The sequence below is a fragment of the Nuphar pumila genome, chromosome 5 (genome assembly GCF_984573655.1).
Source record: "Nuphar pumila chromosome 5, dmNupPumi1.hap1.1, whole genome shotgun sequence".
NCBI lineage: Eukaryota > Viridiplantae > Streptophyta > Magnoliopsida > Nymphaeales > Nymphaeaceae > Nuphar > Nuphar pumila.
In genome coordinates this window covers 117,576,848-117,602,790 of record NC_143253.1, presented here as the reverse complement: position 1 = coordinate 117,602,790, position 25,943 = coordinate 117,576,848, and the positions used below count along the sequence as shown (strand labels likewise).

The following is a 25,943-nucleotide window of genomic DNA, read 5'->3' as shown; positions in this document are numbered from 1 at the left end:
TTTTTTATTCAAAAAATTTGATATATTCCCAAGTTAAATTTAAGTCTCTTATCTATTTCTCAATTGTCTGACCATGGGTATAATGTTTTCTTATCTTCTATTGGTTGTTGAGTGCAGTTTTGCCAGTCAGGGAAGTTAATTGGAGAAGGGCACAGAGAAGGAGACTTATACTACATAGATTTTTTCAAAAACTGGATTTTGATTTATGGCACAAAAGACTTGGCCATCCTAATGTATCAAAAATTCAACACTTTTCAAATATGAAAATTTTACATGTAACGATTGTATTCTTGGCAAAATAAAACGATTGTCATTCCAAGAAAAAAACTTTTGTCTCTATACGATCGCTTGAGTTAGTATATTCAGATGTTTGAGGCCCAACACTTGTTATATCTAAGGGTGGGTTTACATATTATGTAATCTTTGTTAATGATTTTACTAGACACACGTGAATTTACTTTATTAAACACAAATCTAAAGTGTTTTCATACTTTCAAATATTTTACAATTTGGTCAAAAATAAATTTCAAAAAGATATTTTTATCTGTTGCTCTGATTTAGGGGAAGAGTTTTTATCAAAAAAAATTAAAAATTACCTAGAATCCAATATTACACTTCAAAAATCATGTCCCTAACTCCACAACAAAATGGCTTGGTCGAAAGATAACATAAGTATATTATAGAAACCACAAGAACTTTGTTTATTTCAAACCAAGTACCTAAACAATTTTGGGTTGAAGCAACATTAACTGCAGATTATCTTATTAACATAATGCCATATGTCTCTTTGAAAAATCTATCACCAGTTGAAAAACTTTTTAAACTTACCCTTGATTATTCTAGTTTAAGAGTTTTTGGGTGAAATTTTTTTGTTTTCACTAATAAAAATAAAAAGTTTTTTCCTCGTGCTATTCCTTGTGTTTTTTTGGTATATGCAAATAACCAAAAAAGTTATAGATGTTGACTTTAAAAATACAAAATTATATGTTTCAAGAAATCAGTCTTTCTTAGAAAAAAGAAAAAAAAATTGAATTTGAAATTTCTGAGGGAGAAACTGAGTATTCTTTTCTATTAGATCTAATTCCAAAGTTTGATGATTATGATGTTGATCTTGATCATGAAATAAAAAATGATATAGTGAGTAAAGAATTTCATGATAATGAGATAAGTAAAGAACAATCTCGAGATAAAAAATGTATCCAATATTTTAGGCGTAGTAATTATGAACATCCATGTGCCCTTGAAAAATATACTAATAATAAAAACCATACAAAGATATAAATTAGAAGGTCATCCAGAGTATCAACCCCCCCTGGAAAATCCGTGTCTTATGAGTTCTTTTCACCTAAGTATCAAGCTTATATTGCGTTGATACATTCCTATATAAAATCCTCAAACTATGTTGAAACAACAAAACATTCTGAATGGGTAGAAGCCATGAGGGTATAATTAGATGCTTTAGAAAAGGCGAATACCTGGATTGTCCAAGATACACCCCTAGAAAAGAAACTCATAAGTTGTTAATGGGTATACAAAATAAAAACCAAGAGTGATGGAACTCTTAAAAGGTATAAAGATAGATTAGTTGCCAAAGGATATTCCCAAGTAGGGATGGCAGTAGACTGGGGGAAAATGGGGCCCCTCCCCGCCTTGCCCCATTTGGACCGAGGATGGAGGACATGAAACAGGGATGGAGGCGGGGATAAAGGTTAAAATCAAAACCCGATGGAGGCATGGATGGACTTACGCTTTCCCCTGCCTCGCCCCAGATCCCCGTTAGTAAAATAACTAAAATACCTTTAGGGATGATAGTGGACCGAGAAGAAATGGGGTCCCACCTCGCCTCTCCCCATTTAGATCGGGGATAAAGAACATGAAATGGGGATGGAGGTTAAAATCAAAACCTGTGCAGGGATGAAGGCTGGGATGGAGGGCAAAATTTTGAGACGGGGCGGGGGTGAGGACCTTATCCCCCACCTCCATTCTGGTCTACTTCCATCCCTACTCCCAAGAGTATAAAATAGATTATGAGGAAAGCTTTACCCCAATTGCTAGGATGACCACAGTTAGAACCATAGTAGCCATTGCTTCTGTGAAGAAATGACATATATATCAAATGGATGTTAAGAATGCATTTCTCAATAAAAAAATAGTTGAAGAAGTTTATATGGAAGCATCACCTGGTATAGTTATTTCTAAGGGAAAGTCCCTTCGTTTAGATAAGGCCATGTATGACCTTAAACAAGTGCAAAAGGCTTGGTATGACAGGTTTAGTTAAGTTATGCTTTATGTTGGATTTCAATCTTGTTTAACTGACAAAACTTTGTTTGTTAAATTTTTTTATGCAGGTGTTATTATTCTTCTCCTTTATGTGGACGACATGATCATCACAGAAGGTGACAAATAGAAAGTTGAAAACATTAAAAACTTCTCAAAACACATTTTGAAATGACTGATTTGGGTTTTTTAAAGTATTTTCTTGGTATAAAAGTTGCTCATTCTTCTAAAAGTTATTTACTGACTCAATTTAAATTTGCTTTAGATATTGTTGTCAGGTCAAATATTTCAGATGATAAGAAGGTTGACACTCCCAAAGTTGTAAATGTCAAAATAAAGATTGATGATGGGGAACCACTTGAAAATCTAACACCATACAGACAACTTTTTGGGGCTCTGTCATAACTCTCAATTATGAGACCTGACATTGTGCACACAATTCACATAACGAGCCAGTTTCAGCATGCTCCCACCACTGTTCATATAGGAGCAGTTTTGTGTATTATTAGATATATCAAAACTTTTATTTTTTGAGGACTTTTTTTATTTGCTTCTTCCTCCTTAGATTTACTTTCTTATACTAATATTGACTGGGAGGTGATCCAAATAACTGACACTCAATGGTTGGTTTTTGTGTGTTTTTAGTTGACTCATTGATTTCATGGAAGTGCAATAAGTAGCAAAAAGTTTTTCTCTCTTTAACTAAAGTTGAATATCGAGTGTCTGACTAAGAAGATTACTAGCTGATATGGGAGTTTAGAGCAGTGTTTTAAAACTCGCCGAGTCAACTCGTTGACTCGGCTGACTCGGCTCGGCTCGCCCCTCCAGCGAGTCAACTCGGCAAGGCAAACTCGGGCTTGACTCGGCCTGACTCAGCTTGACTCGGCTTGACTCGGGCGAGTTTTGGGATGTTTTAAATTTGTTTTTTGAGTTTCAAATTACAGTTTCAAAATATATAAGTACATATATTTTAACAAGGGTTACCCCCAGATTTTGTATAAAAAAGAAAATAAAAATCATTTAAAGATAAAAAAGCATTTAAATCCATAGAATAAAATCGCCATGTTGTTCGAACTACTGTTCACCCTGTGTTATCAACTTATTCTAGCAAAATATTTTAAAGAAATGATTCTCACTATATATGGCGGGTCAACTGTGCCTATGGGAAGTCACATTTAGGTTTCATCATCCATTTGTTATGTGAACAAGCATTGTACATATTCAAATATTAGTAGTCTTTTTATAGTTGTGCCATTAATATATTTCCTGCATAGTTTTATACATGAGAAAATTGCTTATTTGTGTTGATATTGGGCATTCTGTAAACTTTCAATATGCACATATATCCCTGTTTTACATTTATGGATTTGTTAGAGAGGGAATTAAAACTTTTAAAACAAGCTATCATATATGATTGGCCATTTTAGGAACCTTAGGTAGTAGTAGACTGAACTCATGGTGACCAAATCCTCTAATTCAAGTCATGAAATAGTCAAAGTGCTTGTATAGATATCAAATTCAATTATTCAAGAAAACCTCTATAGCTCTTTGCAGTTGTTTTTATATTCTTACAGACATTTGGAGACTATGTTTACTCAAAAACATGGTTTCAGACAAATTATATATTGTTTTTTTTTTAAATCAAAAGTTAACAAAACCCGGTCCGAGTCACAAGAGTTGACCCGCCGAGTCACGAGTCAATAAAGAACGAGTCGAGTTCTGAGTCACGGGTTTTAAAACCTTGGTTTAGAGTAAAGGAGTGCCGCGACTGTGTTGTGATAACAATGGTTCCATCGGTAAAAGTATCTTCAACAAGATACTTTAGCCGATAACACAATAACCTTGAGAATAAATGTGTGAACATACACACCCAAGAACACTTGTGCACAACAAGCACAACACACCGAATCACAAATGTGCAAATGCACTCATAAGTTTCATAAACAACTAAAGAGGTTGGGCTATAATCCCAAATCCCTTGAGAAAATACAAGAGGAGCTGCCCATATATATAGGGCTTGGAGGAGGTCTTGGGAGGGGCTCCACATAGTCGTTGGAGCCCCTCCAACGGTCACAAATGTGACCGTTGGAGGGTCCAACGACTAGTGGGTTGGGCCCCTCCCAATGCAAGTACAATGCATTAAATGCAAAAATAAAAAGGAATAAAGAAAAAAGAAAAAGAAAATAAATACAAAAACATATTCTCGAAAAAGAATGTGTAAAATGCCTAAACTACCCTTACTAGGAATATATATATTATATATATATATATATATATAATTGGTAAATACATATACATATATTATATATATGTATATGTATTACCTTATATATATAAAATATATATGCGAAATTACAAGTTTGATTACATAATTTAACACCCCCCCTCAAACTTAGGGCAAGATGACGAAAGTTTGCCAAGAAGGAAGTTGAACCGCGGAGCGCACAAGGCTTTAGTAAAGAAATCTGCCAACTGATATTCGGACGTGACATAAGGGAGATCAATAACTCCTCGGAGATATGCTTCACGAACATAGTGACAGTCCATTTCGATGTGTTTAGTCCGCTCATGAAAGGTGTGATTCTTTGCAATGTAGATTGCACTCTTGTTGTCGCAGCATAGCTTGGTGGGTCCTTCAATTTTGATCCCCATGTCTTCTAGCAATTGGTGAATCCAAACAATCTCCATGGTAGTAGTTGCCATGGCACGATATTCAGCTTCAGTTGAGGAGAGCGACACATTTTGTTGCTTCTTGCATCTCCACGAAATTAGTGTCTCCTAAGAACACACAAAAGCCAGTGGTGGAGTGACGGTTATTTGGGTCACCTCCCCAATCTGAGTCAGTATAAGCAATCAATTTTAAGTCAGAAGAAGAGGACAAAAAAACTCCCTTATTTAGAGTACCCTTTATGTATCTTACGACTGGTAAGATGGCACTCATGTGAACGGATATAGGCGCATGCTGAAACTGACTTGCAGTATGGACTGCATGGGATATATCTGGTCTGGTAATACTCAGATACATCAGAGATCCTACAAGCTGTCTGTTGGGTGTAGGATCCAAAAGGGGAACCCCATCATCAATTTTCATCTTTGCTCCTACTACCGCAGGAGTTTCGCAAAGCTTCTCATCTGTAATACCTGACCTGTCAATGATCTCAGAAGCAAGCTTAGTTTGAGATAAGAAATATCCTCTAAGAGAGTATGCTACTTCAATTCCCAAAAAATAAGTTAGAAAACCCAAGTCAGACATTTCAAATTTATCTTTTAAGATAGATTTTATACTCTTAACCCCGTTAGAATCACTCCCAGTGATGAGCATGTCATCAACATACAGAAGTAAAATTACAATCCCTGCATTGGATTTTCTAACAAATAGAGCAGTGTCAGTAAAACAAGAGGAAAAACCATTCTCAATCATAACAGAGTTAAATCTATCATACCAAGCCTTGGGAGCTTGTTTTAGGCCATAGAGTGCTTTCTGAAGACGAAGCACCTTTCCCTTAGGAGTCTCCATTCCAGGAGGAGCATCCATGTAAACTTCTTCGCTTAAGTCGCCATTTAAAAAGGCATTTTTCACATCCATTTGATAGATGTTCTATTTGTTGATAGAGGCAACAGTTATAAGACATCGAACAGTGACCATACGAGCTACAGGAGCAAAAGTTTCTTCATAGTCAATACCATATTCTTGACTATATCCTTTTGCAACCAAGCGAGCTTTATACCTTTCAAGGGATCCATCACTTTTAGTTTTTACTTTGAAAACCCATCTGCACCCTATTGTTTTCTTGCCTTCAGGAAGATTTTGAAATTCCCAGGTTTTGGCTCTTCTTAGAGCCTCAAGTTCATTGTCCATGGCATTAATCCATTCAGGGCACTTTCGTGCTTCTTCAAAATTTCTAGGTTCTATATAAGAGTGGATGGCACTAAGGCAGGCTCTATATCTTGGTGAAAAAGAGTCATAGGAGATGAACCTAGAAGGAGGCCTTCTACTTCTCTCAGTTCTACGAGGGATCACTTCATTCTGAGAGGCACTGGAACTGGCATCATTATATCTGTCAAGAGCACTCCTAAAGTTGTTTTGATCTCTATGAGAGTAGGTGATAGGGTCTCTAGGTAATCCAATAGGTTGATGTGACGAAGGAGGCAAGGAGATGTTTTCCTCGGTTTCAAATTCATTTGGGTTACTTTGATCGGACTCATTATCACTAGTATCATCGTCCTTATTCAGTAAATCAAATAAAAAGGAATAATCCATTTTTTCATTATGGGGGTCACAACGTTCAAATCCACTAATATTTTCCAAAAAACTCACATTTCTGGAAACATACAATTTATCACTTTTGATATCATAACAACGAAACCCTTTTTGGGTTTCAGAATAACCAAGAAAGGCACAAGGAATGGCTTTAGGAGAAAGTTTGTCATTCTTATCAGTGAGAACAAAACATTTACACCCAAAGACCCTTAACCTGCTATAATCAGGTTCCTTATACAGTTTTTCAAAGGGGGAAATTTTGTTTAAATTTTTCGATGGGAGTCGGTTTATGAGATAGACAGAAGTAAGGGCTGCCTCGGCCCAAAGATTTTTTGGAATGTTTTGAGAAATAAGCAAAGTCCTAGTTGTTTCAATGATGTGCCTGTGCTTTCGTTCGGCTAACCCATTTTGTTGAGGAGTTTTCAGACAAGATTTTTGGTGAAGAATACCAAAATTTTCAAGATAACTCTTAAATTCATTTGAGAGGTATTCTCCTCCAGAGTCAGACCTAAAGATTTTTAAACATCTATTGAATTGATTTGAAATCATCATGTGAAAACTTTTAAAAGTTGAGAAAACTTCATGTTTATGTTTAAGGAAATAAATCCAACAAAACTTAGTGTAGTCATCCACGAAGATCACATAATATGAAAATCCTCCTTTTGACATTACCGGAGCCGGTCCCCGTACATCGGAATGGACAATTTCAAATGGTTTTGTCGTAAACATGGATCTTTGAGGAAAAGGCAAACATTTCATTTTCCCAAGAATGCATTCATTACACAAAAAGTCACTTTTACAAAGATGTTTAATAAAAGGAAAATAAGAGATTTTAACAATATTGGGATGACCCAATCTCTTATGCCATACATGAATATCTTTGTTTTGGACGACGTTGCAAAATTGACTCTTGGGAACTTGAAGAAAATCTACGTAGTAGAGGTCTCCTCTTCTAGAGCCTTCCCCAATCAATCTCCCGGACTGGCGATCCTGTATCCAACATTTATTAGAAGAGAATTTTATATCGCAACCATGGTCCGAGAGTTGGGAGACGGAAAGAAGATTTAAGTTGAGGTTTGGAATAAAACGAATTTTTGGAACAAAGAAGTCTTGTTTTTCAAAATTACCTATTCCTTTAATCTCAAGAGATGTTCCGTCCGCGGTTGATACAAAGGATGGAAAAGAATTTTTAGAAAAAATTGAAAGAGAGCAATAGCTAGGGGTCATGTGAAAGGATGCCCCCGGAATCTAAAAGCCAAGATGTCTTACTGGGGGAAGAGGATGACATAGCGGCTCCGGAAGTACCTCCCTTGAGAAGAGGTTGAAGTGCTTCTACGATTTGTTGAAGAGAAAAAGACTCACTTGATGAAGAAGGTCGTTCTTCAACTTGAGATGCCATAGCCGTTGCAATCAATTTCTTCCATTTAGGACACAAAGGTTTGATATGTCCGGGTTCTTTACAATGATAGCAAGTCACTTTGCTATAGTCTCTTTTGCCATACCGATCATTTCCTCCTTGACCTTGATTCTTGAAATGAGGAGGTCTATAGGTCCTCATGTTATTTCCCGGTCTTGACACGACATTAGCCATTTCACCATCTTCTTGAGTAGAGGAAGTAACAAGAATGCTAGGATTATTTTTGCCAATCCCCATACGGGTTTCTTCACCACTTAGCTTGGTGATAACATCTTCAAGTGAGGGGGATGTGAAGGCGGAGAGAAGAGAGGACCAAACTTGTTCAAATTCGGGTCTAAGGCCATTTAAAAAATTGAAGAACCGGTCTTCTTCAAGTTGTTTGTGCCTTAATTCGATTGCCTCACCACTCCATTTAGGTTCAAGGATTGAGAGCTCGTCCCAAATAGAGGATAATTCGGCAAAGTACTCCCAAATGGTCATGTCATTTTGTTGGAGAGTCAAAGCCTTCTTTTGGAGAAAGTACTTGTGGGATAGATCTCTTGAGGTGTACATTTTCTCAAGATATACCCAAGCTTCGGAAGCCCTTTTAAATTTGATGATATTGGCGTTTATCTTAGTTTCAACGGATGAAAAAATCCAAGATAAGATCTTGAAGTTCTTCATTTCCCAATCATCATGTTTCTTAGAATACTCTTCAAGAGCCTTTTGTCTTTCATCCCCTTCAAGGATCTTAATATCCCCTCCTTCAATAATGGTAATTTTGGGTTTCGATTCCGGTATGGATCCATGAACGTAACCCCAAAGCCCCTTTCCTTTAATATGGGCTTCCATATTACCGGCCCAAACATGATAGTTTGAGCCATTAAGCTTAAACCCAAGGGAGAAATGGGAGTCTTTTTCGCCCATTAGAGAGGAAAGAATGCAAGGGATAGTACGTACCTTAATTACTTTTCGCGTCTTTCTTGACAAGAGAGGCTCCTAAAATATTGCTCGAAGAAGGTGATCCTCTTTGATTTCAAAAATCTTGAAGGCATGCTTTTCGAGGAATGCAAGAGAAGGCGAATCGCAATTCTTCTTCTTCAACGAGGCTCTGATACCATGTAAAAGTATCTTCAACAAGATACTTTAGCCGATAACGCAATAACCTTGAGAATAAATGTGTGAACATACACACCCAAGAACACTTGTGCACAACAAGCACAACACACCGAATCACAAATGTGCAAATGCACTCATAAGTTTCATAAACAACTAAAGAGGTTGGGCTATAATCCCAAATCCCTTGAGAAAATACAAGAGGAGCTGCCCATATATATAGGGCTTGGAGGAGGTCTTGGGAGGGGCTCCACATAGTCGTTGGAGCCCCTCCAACGGTCACAAATGTGACCGTTGGAGGGTCCAACGACTAGTGGGTTGGGCCCCTCCCAATGCAAGTACAATGCATTAAATGCAAAAATAAAAAGGAATAAAGAAAAAAGAAAAAGAAAATAAATACAAAAACATATTCTCGAAAAAGAATGTGTAAAATGCCTAAACTACCCTTACTAGGAATATATATATTATATATATATATATATAATTGGTAAATACATATACATATATTATATATATGTATATGTATTACCTTATATATATAAAATATATATGCGAAATTACAAGTTTGATTACATAATTTAACACCATCTACATTGATAGGAACTAGACCTTCCACAAACGAACCAAACACATTGAGATGAATTGTCACTATGTACAAGAAGAATTCCTACACGACATTATCGATCTTCCTTGCGTTACTTAATAATATCAATTGGTAGACTTCTTCGTTAAACCTCTTGTTGCTTCTAGATTTTACTTTCTCTTGAACAAATTTTTGGTTATCCAACCTTAAGTTTGAGGAGGGAGTGTTAAAAATAAGTGTACATATATATATATATATACATAGTCATATATAATATAACTAAATAGTAACTAGGAATATGGACTAGAGTTTAGATTTTTATTTTTTTTGTTATAGTTGAACTAGTCAACAAATGTTGACTAGTCAAAATATAGAGTCGTTGGGGTCCCAACGGCTCTCTATGAGTCCTCCTTTGTGTATAAATATGGGGCCCACATATTCTAATGCTTCTTGCATAGTGTTAATCAATAAAATATTAATTTTTACTCCTTGTGTTTGCCCTTTTAGTAGGTGTTTGTGTGTGAGCCTATTTTGTGACTTGAATATGTTCTTTTGGTGCTTTGGTGGAACTCTCCGAGTGTCCACTTTGTTATTTTGGTGAATATCTTCAAAGGACCTTGTTTCCTTTCATCCTCATCATATAACTAGCTGGTAGTATGAATATTCTCTATTAATTTTCGCATGCAAATCTCTTCTCAAGGAGGAAAGGCATAATTAGTGAGAAAATATACTCCATTAATTTTCAATTTTAATTAAAAAGTTCATGAATATGAATAAATTACTTATTTAACAAATTAACATAGATGTCTGAACATTTTGTCAAACAACAAACCAGTAGGCTTAGAAAAGTCACATGAATATTAACAATAACCTCAAATTGGAGACGTAAATTCCTATTGAAATTAATGAATAGAAACCAAAGAAGTTAATAAGATTTATCCCTATGAAGTGGGTGGAACATTGTTCTTGATTATAACATGTGACAAAGAACCTCGTTCAATTTTATGAATTACATAGCAATTCAACAAGCCCATTAGGTGAATCAGAGAAGATAATACCAATAACAATTAGTTCATAATAAGGAAATTTCTTGAAAATCAGGTTGAAAGTAAGTTTACATCAGGATCATCTGCATGAAAGTTAAGACAACATTATTTTGTCCAAGCACAAAAAGGCATTTATAAAGACAAAAAAGAAAACCAAATGCATGTATATCATTGTACTTTACCAATAAACTCTTGGTTGATAAAAACGTGTGTAGCATGTCCCTTTGATTCAACAACTAGAACTGGTTGGCTTCCCTTCTGCAGAAATTCTTCCTCGTGGCTTACATACAAACTGCAAAATCCCGAGATGCAAGGACATGTGAACACTGTAATTGTTAATCTATGATATAATTGTTAATCCATGTTAATACCAAGCTCTGATAACATATTTTACTTGTTTTCAGAATATTTCAGTGCAAGTTTTTTGTTTTTTTTACCAATGACTCATAGACTTCTTATGACATACCTCAATATTGATGCTCATGGAGGAACCAGTAAGTACCTCCCAACATAGAGCTATGATGTAAGACCTTGACTGACTGATCTTCCCAAATTATCACACTTAGAATCATGGCTGAAATAATGTGAATGCCTGTAGCCACCTCTATTTCACCTTTCAGAATGACTTCAAATGATAGGGGCTCAAAGTGGTTAAGGTGTCCCATTAGGTATTGGCTACCAACGAAAGGAATAATGTGTTTCTTCCAAGTTATGCAATTGGACAAAGCAAGCTTTTTTATGACTAGTTGATTAAGGAATCAAGAGCTTAATGACTTGAAGCATACTGAATATAGAAAAAGAAATGAGAACTAAAGAAGCATGGAGAAAACAAATTTTTTTATATTTACACGGAGAAACCGCCCCCACGATCAGAGACCTAGTCACGCTGGCTCTGCCTGCCATACTTACGATCACTGTCCTGACAGTGTAAAACTCTGTGGGCTTACCCCTTGCCCCCATGGAGTCACCACGCTTCGGCTTGCGCAAGGGGTGATGCCCATGCGATTTGAACATAGACTGCCTGCCTAGCAGCCTAGGCCCCATCCCACTGTGCCAAACCCCTTTGGGGCCTGGAGAAAACATTCAAAATGATATTTTTTCTAGAAAAAGGAACTATGTAAGGGAAAGACAATAATGACATAAAGAACACTACTAAAAGAAGAATGAAGAAAAGGGAAAACTATAGTGATACCATATCAAAACTTTTGGGGTGTTGCAAGCAAAATGTAGTATGATCAGGATTTTTTTTTATCTTTTTTAAAAAAGATTGAGATGGTAAATTTAGCTCTAATAGCTATTGATGCTGGTGCCTCTTTTTTCTTTTCATTTTTGGAATATGAGATCAATATGACTTCTGAAGGGTGTTTTTTTCATTTAAAAGATGTAAATCAAGAACCACTTTCACCAACAATCAGTTTTTAATTTTCTTTCTTTTTTGAGAATTGTGAAAATGGAAAAGAAAATAGTATGAACAAAGAAGTGGAGGAGACTTTCTTTTGTTACGTTTTGTGGTCAAACAAAATAAAAAAACAAATAAAGGAGTGAGAATAGAGAAGAGGATCATTGAATAAAAGCAAATATAGAAGGCAAAAGTGTAGATAAAAAGTACAAGCAAGAGAAGGATGATTCAATATGTAATGGTCATTTTTTGCCCATTTGTGTTTGACTGTTGACCATGTCTGATGAAAGGCAGACTTCAATACAGTTTGTTTCAAAAGGCAGAAATGTCATTCATGTAATGTTTCCTCACCTTATTAACAAAATAATAGGGATCAATAGAAATCCACATGCTTTTTTTCTAAACATCTTTCGTCCTTATTTAATTTCATATTCTTCCCAAGCTATATTCTACCTATTTACCCTAAGAAAATTGTTATTCACAGTCTTAATCTGAAGGGCACTACCGAACAGATGAAGCTGTTCACTCCAACACAATGTGAGAAATATGAAGTGAGCTAGTAAATGAGGGGAAAGCAAAAATTCTGCAGCCAAATGAAGTCATACAAATCTGCCTTATGGTTGCAAAACTATATTCTTATATTATTACAATGTTAAGAAAACATAATTTATGTATATACCCTTGTGCATGCTATATATATATATATATATATATATATATATATATATATATATATATATATATATATATAATGTGTGTATGTACATTGTATATGTATTATATAGTTTGTATATTAGGGTATTCATGTAATTTTTATTTCTTGTAATAGGTAATACCCATTAGGGGCATTTTACTCATGGTTTCTAGCCGTTGGGACTAGCGCAACTAGCTGTTGGGCTAGTCCAATGGCTAGCTCAACTAGCTGTTGGACTAGTCCAACGACTAGTTGAGCTCTCCTTCATCTCTTCCCTATTGTGTATATATATGGGGTTTCTCCCATAGTTTAGATATGTTTTTCTTAAGCATTTCTCATTCAATAAAATTTTATGTGCTCTGTTGCCTATTAGTGGCGTGTGTTTGTAAATGCTCTTGTGCTCTTGTATTTGCCTATAGTGGCTTTTTGTATCTTGCCCTAGTGGACCTGTAGTTGTATACAAATTGTATTTCCCTTGGTGGTTTTTGTATTGTGAACACCCTATTTGTATTTCATTACAATGCACACAACTTTCTGATAAATGCAGATGACATGAAAAAATCACAAAATTTGACACTGGCATCATCCTTAACAGCTAAAATGATATTGGTTTCCCGAAATAAGACAGGTATTGATACAATTCAAATATTATTTTTAGAAATTATTCAATATAATTACATAATAAAGATTATTCTTCCTTTGGATACCTATATGTAACTTATTAGCTTACCATGGATCATGTAGAAATCCATATAAATTAGACGGTCAAGATCAAAAGCATAAGAATTCTTAAGATATTATTACTTTATTTTGCTGCCATTTCTTGTAACCTTGGATTGAGGAAATTATTAAGCTTAGATTACCTCTCAATGTCAAACTTTTTTAACTAAAACTTGCACTTTTTTGTTGTGTAATACATGCAAGTAGCATTTCATATTATTTACGTGATAAACGGCAGCCAATTGAGATTAACTAGATAATGCATTGCAGACTTGGATATGAGCCAAAAACTGAACTAAATAACTGTTTTAAATAGAGATACTTACCTTGTAGAATACCATAGATAATCAGTAGAATCTTTTGTGGTATTTATATGGTCCACAAGGTCATTCCTAACAAAGTCAGCTTTTCCCCAAATTCCACATTTCTCTTGGAAAACTTCCCACTTTGTGGTGCTTATGTTACCGTCATGTGAAGGAGCAGATAGTATAATTTCTGTAGGTATCATTTCTACAACTGAAGTTTGAGAAGTAACCTGCCAATGATTTTGTGAAAGAAAATTGTAATAGAAGACCATGATAAAATGCAAGAGCAATTGGTAAGTAAGGATACCATGTAAGTGCTAATTTCCCTCACACAAATCAATCTGATGAATATCAATATACTTGTAACAAGAAATGACAAAGGTCAACGGAATAACTGCCAATATAGGAGAAATAAACAGAGATCTTATCCTAAACAAGTGGAATGGTTTCACAATTCATACAAGAGAGCCAAATTAATCTAATGCAATCTATTGGAAATTTTAAGTTCTAGAAACCTATTAATTTTCCTAGTGTCCCTAACAATCAATGCATTATTTCATCGATTAATTGTTAAAACATAGAGATGTGGAACTCGAGCAAAATTCGATATTTGATACAAAATTTTCATGGATGAAAAGACATTATACTTATCCACGACGATGATTGTCTGATCCTAATCAACCACAACAATAAATTAAATATGTTAATAACAAAGTGTATCTGTAAAGCCCACTTAAAAAAAAATTGTGTCGGATACGTGCCGAGGTTGGTCCGCCGTGTCGGACCCAGATCCAAGCCCGACCTAGACCTGGACCAGAGCTTGACCCGGACCTGGGTTCTCGAAGTTTCGAACCTGCATTTTTAAAAGACGTAGGCCGAGAGCGGAAAGGGGCAAAAGCCCCTCTCCACTCTCTCTCCTCCTCTCTGTCTCTCGTCCCCGTCTTTCTTGTTTCTCTCTGCGGCCACTGGCGACGGAAGCCGCCGACGACCCTCTCGTCGACGACGTCAACCTCGTTGGCCACCTCCTCTGGTCTCTCCCTCTCCGTTGTGTTTCTTGGGGACCGTTGCCGTCAGGCACCCTAACCCCCTCCGCCTCTCTCCCTGCTACCCCGACCTTCCGGCCGGTGATTCCTCGTTCCCCCTTCTTCCCTTCTCGACTACCGCCAGCAACTACTGCGACCGTCGACAACAGCCACCGTCGACAGCCTTGTTGGTCTCCTCCTTCTTTGTGCCCTCCGGCCTTTCGGGGCCTCCTCTTCCTGTTTTTGGCCGGCACCACTTTGCTTGAACCCCGACGCCGGTGGTTCCTCAGGTAACCACGTCCCCTTTTTCTTAATTTTCTTTCTCTTCTCCTTCTTCTGCGACCCTCATATTCTCTGGTCGGTGGACCAGAGCCACCATCGTGGTGGCTCTGGGTCTGTCAGGGAGGGAGGTGTTGAGCACCTCCCCTCCTCGCCCTTTTCCCCTCTTTGCTCTTCATTTTTTCGATCGGCAGACCAGAGCCACCATGGTGGGTGGCTCTGGGTCTGCCAAGAGGGAGGTGTCGAGCACCTCTCCCCCCTCGTCGTCTTCCCTATCTTTATTTCTTGAGTTTCAAGGGAGGAGCTGGACCATGGTTGCCAGTTGAGGAAGCGGGAAGCGATACGGGAAGCGGGAGCGGGAAGCGGGAAGCGAGGCACTTTCAAAAATTTAGGAAGCGGGAAGTGTGGAACGACTTAGAAGCGAATCACGAACCATCTCGGAAGCGACCTAGGAAGCGGGGAGAAGCAAAAAAAGAAGAAAAAAATTTAAAAAATAAAATAAAATAAAATAAAATGGAAAAAAGAAGAATGCGAGGGGGAAGCAAGCTTCTCATAAATGGGAAGTGTGTTTCCCATAAAAGGGAAGTGTGCTTCCGATAAAAGGGAAACATACTTCCCATTTATGGGAAACACGCTTCCCAAAAAAAGGGGACGCTTCCCCATGCATTTTGGAAGTGCAACGTTTTGCGCTTTCAAAACGCATATCGGGGAAGCGCGCTTCCCCTACTATAGGGGCGCTTTCGGTAACTCTGAGCTAGACCCCCTCCCGTTTCTTCGATTTCGTAAGGCAGGGGCTGAGTTCCCCTCCCTGTTGCTTGTGTTGCGAGGGAGGGGTTTGGCCCCCCTCCCTGTTGTGGTTGGGGAGGGCGATGCCCTCCCTTCCCTTTCTTTTTTGACAAGGGAAGGGCTCAATCCCTCCCTGTCCCCTTGTTTCGACAGGGGAGGGGCTCAATCCCTTCTTGTCTCCCTATTTTGGCAGGGGAGGGGCCGAGCCCCTCCCTGTTCCCTCTATTGCAGGGGAGGGGTTGAGCCCCTCCCTACGTTCCTGTTGACGGGGAGTGGCCGAGCCCTCCCCGTTCCCCTCTCCTCTCTCTCTGCTTTTGTCGGGCAAACAAGGGCTCGATCCCTGTCTCTGCTCCTTTCCAACAGGCAAGGGGCAGAGCCCCTGCCTCTGTGGCCTTTGCCATGCTGGCAGGGGGCCGAACCCCCTACCCCTTCTTGCCTCTGCCACCTTTTGACAGGCAGGGGCCTCTACTATTTGGGCATGCAGGGAGCAGGGCTCCCTACCTCTGCTACTTCATGCTAGGCAGGAGCTCCTGCCTCTGCAGCTTTTCTGCAGGGAGTTGAGCCCTCTGCAGGCAGGGAGTGGAGCTCCCTGCCTACCCTTGCATCGGGGTTTGGTCTAACGACCTCTGCGGGCTTACAGGACACGACTCCTATTTTGATAATGGCATACTAACTTTTTTGCATCGCAGGTTGCACGATGGAGCCACTCGTGACACGTGGTCGAGCCCATTATTACCTACACCGTAGGCGTACGAGGACCATAACCTCTCAAGGTAGGGGAAAGTTGTGCAAAGGACAATGGATGAACTTAACTTAAGCAATTAAAAACTTAAAATGAGAAAAAGGACTAAGGACAATATGTATACATATATCTATATATGTACGCATTTATTTCAAGGACACGGTTTTGCGATCCTTGTCCTTTTACTTTTCTATCATTATTTCTTTTTGTTGCCCCACGCTTTATGCGCTATGGCTTTTTACTTTCTGTCTTTTAATTTATGTACTTTCATTTCTGTTGCCTTGTGCTTTATGCGCCATGGCTTTTACTTTTTATCTTTACTTTCTTGTCTTTTACTTTGCCGCCGCGCTTTATGTGCCCGGGCTTTTACTGTTGTTTTTATTTTCCATATTTTCTTTCCTGTCTTTACGTTGCCGCCGCGCTTAATGTGCCTAGGCTTTTCTTTTTGTCTTTTCTGGTTTTTACTTTGTTGATGCTCTTCAGCCTTGCATATTTTGCTTACATGTTTGTTTGGCCGAGGTGTGGTTTTGTACCTCATGCATTACCTTGCATATTTACTTACATGTTTGTTTGGCCAAGATGCGGTTTCGTATCTCGTGCACTGCCTTGTGTTTTCATTTGCTGGCATGTTTGTTTGGTCGAGGTGCAATTTCGTACCTCATGCATTGTCTTGCATATTCACTTGAGTGCATGGTTGTTTAGCCAAGGTACGGGTTCGTACCTTGTGCACTGCCTATAAGGTTTTGCGCTCAACACACAACTTTGCACTTTAGGGATCGATTGCATCCTACCATCGCATGGTATTGCACACGATCTCGCTTTTGGCTGACTTGCACTTAAGTGCATCTTTGAGTGTATTCCACTTCGTTCATTTGTTTTTAAAAGACATGACGCACACTTATGCACTTTGGTTCTCCAAAAAGATGGTTTTTAGGCGCAAACCTTTTTTTTTCGAAATGCATAGTTTTGTAAAACAAATTTTGAAAGTCTTTTGCGAGACAGTGGTTGGATCTCCCAAATTGATGTATTTGGGAGAAGTGTTTTACAACTTCGGTTTGTGGATTCGATGTAACTCGGATAACCCTGTTTAGTGGCTTGTGCATGGGTTAGGCAAGGGTTCTATTGATGAACTTGCATCATCGCTAGATCGTTGCTACATCCCTTCTGCTGCGAGACTTTAATTGGTTGTCTTGTCAGTTCTTCTATGAGTATTGCTGATGAATTTTTTTTTGAGAAATCCATGCCTCTCTCTTCACAATCGTACATTTAGACATGTATGATATGTTTGGACTACGAGGAGTAGGATGAGAGGTCTCTAGTAACCTCAAAATGTGGAATCATGTTGATGTTTGCCTAACAGGCAAGAGGCTCGTGATGGCCTAAAGGGTCAGAGCATGGCAAGTTTTGAATGATTACACCATGTATGTTTGCAAAGCAATGTTGTGGGGATTTCTTTTGAGAAATCCATACCCCTCTCATTGTAGTTGTACTTTTGAACATGTACGTTGCGTACTACGATGAGCAGGATGAGAGGTCTATGTTACCTCAAACGTGCATGACACGTGTTTGAGACCACAAAATAGCATAATAAACCCCCAGATCGGTCTCAGCTATTTTTATATTTCGTGTTATGTGCGTACCCGCATGGTCAGTTAATATCGAAACTAAAAATAACTTGCTCACACTTCAAGTTAGTTGTAGACTTTTAAGAGATTGACTGTTACTGTACCTAGTCACTTTCTGTACTTAGTTACTTGTATGAATTTATTGATAATGGCATGCATTGTGAGCTTCGCTACGAATGCTTAACTTATTCAGTTACTCTGCTTAGTATGTTGAACTGCTTTGCTAAGTTAGTTTCTATATTTAGTTACTTTCTGCCTCCAGAATTAGTGGGACTACTATATTTGTTTATCCTACTTTGCTTTAGCACTTTGTTCTTTACTGCTTTTCTTTGCGTACCTACTAGTTTTTCGTGAAACTGGCCCGTTTTATGGGCAGGTGACGAGTGGGTGCTCTTGACGGTTGATGATGTGATGCAGGATGGCTCGAGATCTCACCCCTTTTTGCCTGCATCCTGGTTACCTGCTTTTGGTTGCCGTTTTGTACTTTTGCTCACACGGGTAAACCCTCAAAGTTGAACAAATTGAATTTTGATATATATATATATATATATATATATATATACATTTTTGGTCCTCTAACTGTTTTTGCCAATTTTCTTCTGCGGGTTTTACGCTAATGTACCCATAATTGTCGATTTGTCTATCTTTCAAAGAAAAATCTGCTTTCGCTGAATTTTCAAAACCAAAACTCTGAATTTTGAAAGGTTTTCTAAATATCTTTTAAAAGTTAACAAGTCAAGATTTTGAGATGTTACAGTATCTATTTAGTTCGGATGTTAGACTTGCTCCATACAATTAAAGCATAGAGCCATGTAGCTTCTCCATGGGATAATCAAAGGTATTTAATTGTGAGCTATTCCTTTTAAACCAAACCTATTGTATGGGATGTAATCCTCTTTCAACAAAGCTTGGTAAAACTAAAAATGAAAAAACCATGGAAGTTAATATATTCATGTCTAGATACAAATAAACTATTCATTTACGAACCTGTTCAACATCTAATATTAGCATTTTTTTCTATTAAGGATATACCTAGTACAGAATTGCACTACATTCTCATGTCTAAGGCCTAAATTTCGATCACTTTTGCATTTTTGGAGAACAATTTGAATAAAAGAAAAGAAGCTCCAAATGTAATCCTTTTCAAAAAGGTGATGGCAAAAACTATAAGAATTCCGTCCTTTTCTAACAAAATTTCTTAAAGATGTGGCTTTGCTGATAAGCGCTTGTATATTTTCAGATACTTCAAATGATTAATACATTTGAATTTCATTCTATTAAATCAGCTGATAATTGACAGACAAAAGATTTCACCTTAGCAGTATTGAAGACAACATTCCTGCAATCTGGCAGGATGCTAACAGACCACGCTGGCAGCTGATATGACAGGTCTCGAAAAGTAACAACTTTATCATTTTGATCATCCATGTTAGCAATGAAAGCAGAACATTTCCCAGTTTCATCTTCATAAATATGAGCCTGCATCATGTTGAATGCTGCAGTTAAAATGATTGAATGATGATCTACATAAAGAAAAAGAGAAACAATCAAATCCATAAGATAGATGAGCTTTTCAAGAACCATGAAAGAAACTCAAGAAGAGGAACTCAAAAGAGGAAGAAGATTAATATTGTATTTCATTCAAGAATGAGAGAATACAGCCCTATAAAGAGAACAACTACTTTGTTACACTACATGACAATTTTTGTTGACCTCACAGCTACTTAAGATAGTATTACAAAAATACCCCTATAAATTAAACTATATATTATGAAGGGTAGCACATGACAACGTGAAAATTATATTACATTCTAACACTCCCCCTCAAACTTGAGATGACGCTAACGGAATCATTCCAAGTTTGGAGAGAAATGTCTTAAAGTGAGAAGGTGAAAGACTTTTGGTAAAAACATCAACAACTTGCTCTTTAGTTTTCACATGCAAAAGAGATATTATTCCATCTTCATAGGCATACCTGGTAAAATGACAATCAATTTCTATGTACTTTGTCCTCTCATGAAATTCAGGATTTTTGGCAATGTAAATTACACTCATGTTGTTGAAATGAAATAAAAGTGTCAAGAATAATGTCACAAAGTAACTATAAGAAGGCACAGACACAAGCAAGTTGTCTCTAATAGACAAAATACAATATGCCACAAAGGGAAAACACCAAACACACTTACAAAGGAAAAGAGAGAGCTTAAAATAAAAAAAAGATTTATTGATAAAATACTTGAAAAAACATAAAGAAAAGTAGGGGAGAAGTCCCCTATTTATACACTTTTGGGGACCAAAGGGGGCTCCCAAAAGAGACGGTGGGAGCTCCCCAACGGTCACTTTTGTGACAATTGGGGAGGGTCCCAACAGCTCTTTTGGGAGACCCCTTAAACTAATAAATAAAAAAAACAAAATATAAAAGATTACAAAAATGTCCCTAGTGGACATGCCTATTTACATGTGAACAAAAACACTAAATTGCCCTTAGTGGGCATTACAAAAGAAAATACATAAAAAGTATATACATATATATATATATATATATATATATATATATATATATATATATATATATATATATATATTTCAACACCCTTCCTCAAACTGACGGTGAGATCACCAAGAGTTTGCTTAAGAAAAAGTAGAAATAGGGGGATGACAAAACTTTGTTAAAAAAGTTTGCGAGCTGATATTTTGAAGTGACATATGGTAGTTGAATGGTGCCTCGCAAAAATTTGTCTCGAACATAATGGCAGTTCATTTCGATGTGCTTTGTTCGTTCATGAAATGTATGATTGCTAGCAATGCGATAATTGGGGTTACCACCCAAATCAGAGTCAGTATAAACAATTAAATTAGGAGATGAAGAGGATAAGAATAGCCCTTTTGTTATTGTTTCCTTCAGATATCTGATAATTTGCATGACAACATCCATGTGAATAGTAGTGTGAGCATTTTAGAATTGACTTGCACTGTGAACGACATCAACAATATCTGACCTGGTAATAGACAAATACGTTAGTGACCCAATCAATTGACGATAAGGAGTGAGATCTTCTAAAAGAGTTTCATCATTGGCTCTCATCTTATCGTTGATTACTTCTAGAGTCTCCACTTTCTTTCCGTCAGTTAAGTCAGACTTGACAATAATATTTGACGCAAGCTTCATCTGAGAAAGAACATATCCCCGAGGATAATATGCAACTTCAATCCCTAAAAAATACCTTAGAAATCCAAGGTCAGCCATATCAAAATTGTTTTTAAGAACATTTTTAATAAACTCAATGCCCCTTTTATCATTTTCAGTGACAATCATATCATCAACATATAATAATAAAGTTAAGAAGTCTCCTATTTATACACTTTTGGGGATCAAAGGGAGCTCCCAAGAGAGACATTTAGAGCTCCCCAATGGTCACTTTTGCGACCGTTGGGGAGGGTCCCAACAACGCTTTTGGGAGGCTCTTTTATTACCCATTAAACTAATAAATAAAAATAAAAAATAAAGGATTACAAAAATGTCCCTAGTGGACATGCCTATTTACCTATAAACAAAAAGACTAAATTGCCCCTAGTGGGCATTAAAAAAAGAAATACATAAAAAGTATATATCTTATACACACATATATATATATATATGAAATATATGTATAGATATATATCATAAACACACACACACACACACACACACACACACACACACACATATATATATATATATATATATTTGTGAGATCCATATATGTTTTAACAATTGTCACAATAGAGAGGAGTCTTCTCATGAGTGTTTGCACCAAGATCCTTAAATAACCATATGATCCATATAAGTTTGTCACCTGTGCCATGGCTCTATATTAGGCTTCAGCAGTAGACAATGCTACTCTTTGTTATTTCTTGTTTTTTCATGAAATCAGTGAACTTCCAAGAAACACACAAAATCCCGATGTAAATAATCTATCTCTGGTGCATCACTCAAAATCAACATCACAATATGCTCTAAGATCACATGTATTAGAAGAAGAGAAGAACATGTCATACTACATTGAATCTCTAACATACCTAATTATCCTTAGCATTGCAGCCAGATTTACTGATCTTGGTGCGCTCATAAACTGACTAACATACACAACATATGAAATATCAAGTTTGGTGATGGTTAAGTAAATCAAGCTTCCAACCAATTGTCTATACAAAGTAGAATTTCCAATGCTTCCCCATCCAAAGTTTGTAGTTTTGCATTTGGAGAATCCACTCCTTTTGCATCTTCAACAACCCTTGATTTTGATACTAGATCTATGACATATTTATGCTAGGCCAAATAAATTTCATGCCTTGAGTAAGCAACTTCAAGGCGAAGGAAGTATTTCAAAATCCCCAAATCCTTTATTTCAAATATTCTGGTTAGCTTTTCTTTTGTCTTTGCAATCTTTTGAACATCACCACCTGTAACAATCATGTCATCCACATATAGAAGAAGTATACGCCTCCCAAGACATGACGATGAAACAAACAAGGCAGGATCATCATGACTTTGTTCAAAACCCAATGACTTCACAGTTGTGCTGAACTTTTCAAGCCACGCTCTTGGAGCTTGCTTGAGTCCATATAATGCTCTCTTTAGCATCCACACTCTTCCTTCGGCATCAGAATATCCTTGAGGAAGAGCCATGTAGATTTCTTTATCTAAATCTGCATTTATGAAAGCATTCTTTGTTATATATATATATATATATATATATATATATATATATATATATATATGTACATGTATTTCTTTCTTTGTAATAGGTCACGCCCTTTAGGGTCATTTTAGTCTTTTTCACATGATTGTGATAGGTCTTGCCCATTAAGGACAGTTTTGTATTTTAAGTTTTTAAGTTTTTAATTTTTATTTTATTTTATTTATTGTTTCTAGCTGTTGGGGCTAGCCCACATGCCTCTTGTTTCTCCTATTTAAATGGGATCTCACCCATTATGTAAGCATGCTTTTCTAAAGCATTTCTCAAGTGAATACATGTTTATCTTTTGCATTCTTATGCTCTCTTGAGTGTTGTTTGTAAGCTATTATGAGGTGTGGCCTTGTGTTTGCCCTATTGGCTTTGTGCTTGTGCTCATATTTGAGGATTCATTACGTGGTATGAGAGCCCTTGGTGTATAAACCCTTGGGCTTTGATCGTGGTGATTGTGTTCATTACCATTCTTCCACACTTTCTTGTTTTGCTTTGTCTTCATCATAACCAAAAGAGAGTCCAAAATGAATCAAACTATTTGACGTGGACAGCCACAATGGAGAACCACCTCAAAGGAAAGAAACTTTGGCATTATGTGTGGCACGGTTCTCGAGCCACAACTCAAGCTCACAATGGAGGAGGGAGATCAAGAGAATGCTCTTATTGGTGAGGAAATAGAAAGAGCCATTCAAAATTATCAAATAAAGATGAAAGATTGGGAAAGCGAACATGCCAAGAATTTGGCATGGTTTATAAGCAACGTGGAATTGAAGATTTTTGCCAATCTTGCTAAGTCCAAGAAAGCTAATGAAGCTTGGATATTCATGAAAGGCATGTACACTCAAAGGGATTTTGCTAGTCAATATTTTTTACAATAAAAAGTAAGATCCACTCAACAAGAAGACATGAGTGGGTGTGACTATTATAATGCCTTATCTCTTTTATGGGTTGAACTTGCTCTACTTGAACCTCAACGAGGAGTTGCTGTAATATCGTGTGTTTTTCTATGATTTATAACTTCAAAAATTATGAAATTTTGGCTAAGTATTTAATGAACATGATAAAAATCATAAAAAATATCCTTGAATATAGGTGACGTCAGCTGGGTCGGGGCGTGGCTCGGAGCCCACTGACAAGACCGAGATGAAACGATTAATATTTGAGAAATTGTTAGTTTTTAACCTTTAAATTTGAGCAAAATTTAGGTTAAATTCAGGTGAAATTCAGAGGCGAAAATCAGGTAAGTATACCATTAGATGCGTTTTGTAATTCTAAGAACGTTGATACTTTATTTTTCTGAATTCGGACTACGATTGACCCAAAAATTGCATTTTTCGAAAATGACCCACCTTTATTTTTACCTTTTTGCTGGATTGGATCGGACTGGATATGCTCCAATTGATCCAAGTTGATATTGGATCTAGACCCAATCCAGAATTCATATTGACTAGGATCTGGTCCATATTGGATCTATATGGATTTGGATCTTGGATCTAAATCTAGATCTAGAATCCATCCATGGCCATTTTAAAACTACTTTGAATTTAAAGTTTAAAAACAACTTTAAAATAGAACAAGGATGAGGTAGATTTCTACCTGGAGTAGTACTCTACCCCATATGGGCTTCCAGAACCCCCTTGGAATATTCCTTAAGAATATTAATTTAAATAAAATAAAAGAGATAAGGTCAAGATAGATAAGGAAGGTAGAAGATAGAGTTCTACGTTTGGCAGAACTTTACCCATATGAGAGGCCTCTAGAGGGGAAGTCACCCCCCCTCTCTAGAAGACCTAAAAAAAAAATTATAAGGGATCTAACTCGTCTCTCTCTAGATCTTGTTTTCGAGAGAGAGAGAGAGAGAGAGAGAGAGAAGAAGAAGAGAAAGAAGAAAAAATTCATCATTTCATCCAACATCCGACGATTTTCAATCTCTCTACATATCTGAACTAAGGTACGGGTTTCTCTAGATTCGTACAGGAAAAAAGAGTTTAAAATTAAATTCATGTAAAATTTTAGATGAGAATAAAATCTTATTCCAAAAACATGTTTAAACTTATGTCACATAGGTGCGGGTACAGGTGCGGATGTGACACTTTAAAAAAACTTGGGTGCGGGGAGGGTATATATATAATTGTTAACAGTTTTAAGTTAACACTACGTGTATGTGTGTGCATTTATGCATTTATATATATAATATAGATAAAAATGGATTTGATTAGGGTTAACTGAATCTACTTTTGGATAAAAATGGACCTCAGTGTGGTTCACTTCACTTAACACAAAGGAAGTTGTGTCCAAGTGTCGCACCCACCTGGGTGCAGGTGCGATGCGGGTGCAGTGCCCTGTTAGAAGAGTCCGTGTGACATAGGTTTAAACCTATGTCTTGATTCGTGATTTTGTATATTCTTGGTTGATATAACAATGTCAATAATTTTCATGTTTAAACATGCGTTTAACATCAAGTTATTCTTGGATTTACATACATGTCAATTTCTGCATCTAATCCTTTTTTTATGCTGAATATATATATATATATATATATATATATATATATATATATATATATATATATATATATATATATATAATTTTGGCCCTGCCGATTTTGGCATACGCTGGTTTTTATCACTCATGTTCAAAGAAACATGGCACACTCCGCTCAGCTTGGCTTGTATAGGTTCATTTTACATATTATATATCTATGTATTTTATATTTTATGCTTATATTATACATACGAGAAAGGAGATGGTCCACCCTCCTCTCTTCCTATTAAAAATGTATACGTAGATTTTTTTTTTTTCAAATCTGACCATAAGGATGTGATCTTCATAGTTGAAAACCTACAAATATTCTCTTGAATTTAACAAGGATATAAAAATGAACGGTTTTCTACGTTAATAAATCCTACATATACATTAAAAAAAAGTTTGATCAAAGAGTCTGTAGGTTTTTTACCATAGA

General features: G+C 36.9%; 1 protein-coding gene across 1 annotated transcript in view; it reads right to left on the bottom strand.

The window, feature by feature from the left end:
• The window catches only part of LOC149838315 (beta-galactosidase 10-like), a 97,066-nt gene that overhangs the window by 24,734 nt on the left and 46,389 nt on the right, over positions 1–25,943 (bottom strand). Inside the window, exons 11-13 of the mRNA XM_090008224.1 lie at positions 19,566–19,730; positions 13,819–14,027; positions 10,862–10,971 (exon numbers count right to left, since the gene is read on the bottom strand). Of these exons, the coding sequence (XP_089864350.1) occupies positions 10,862–10,971; positions 13,819–14,027; positions 19,566–19,730 (484 nt within the window). The remainder of the gene's footprint in view (positions 1–10,861; positions 10,972–13,818; positions 14,028–19,565; positions 19,731–25,943) is intronic.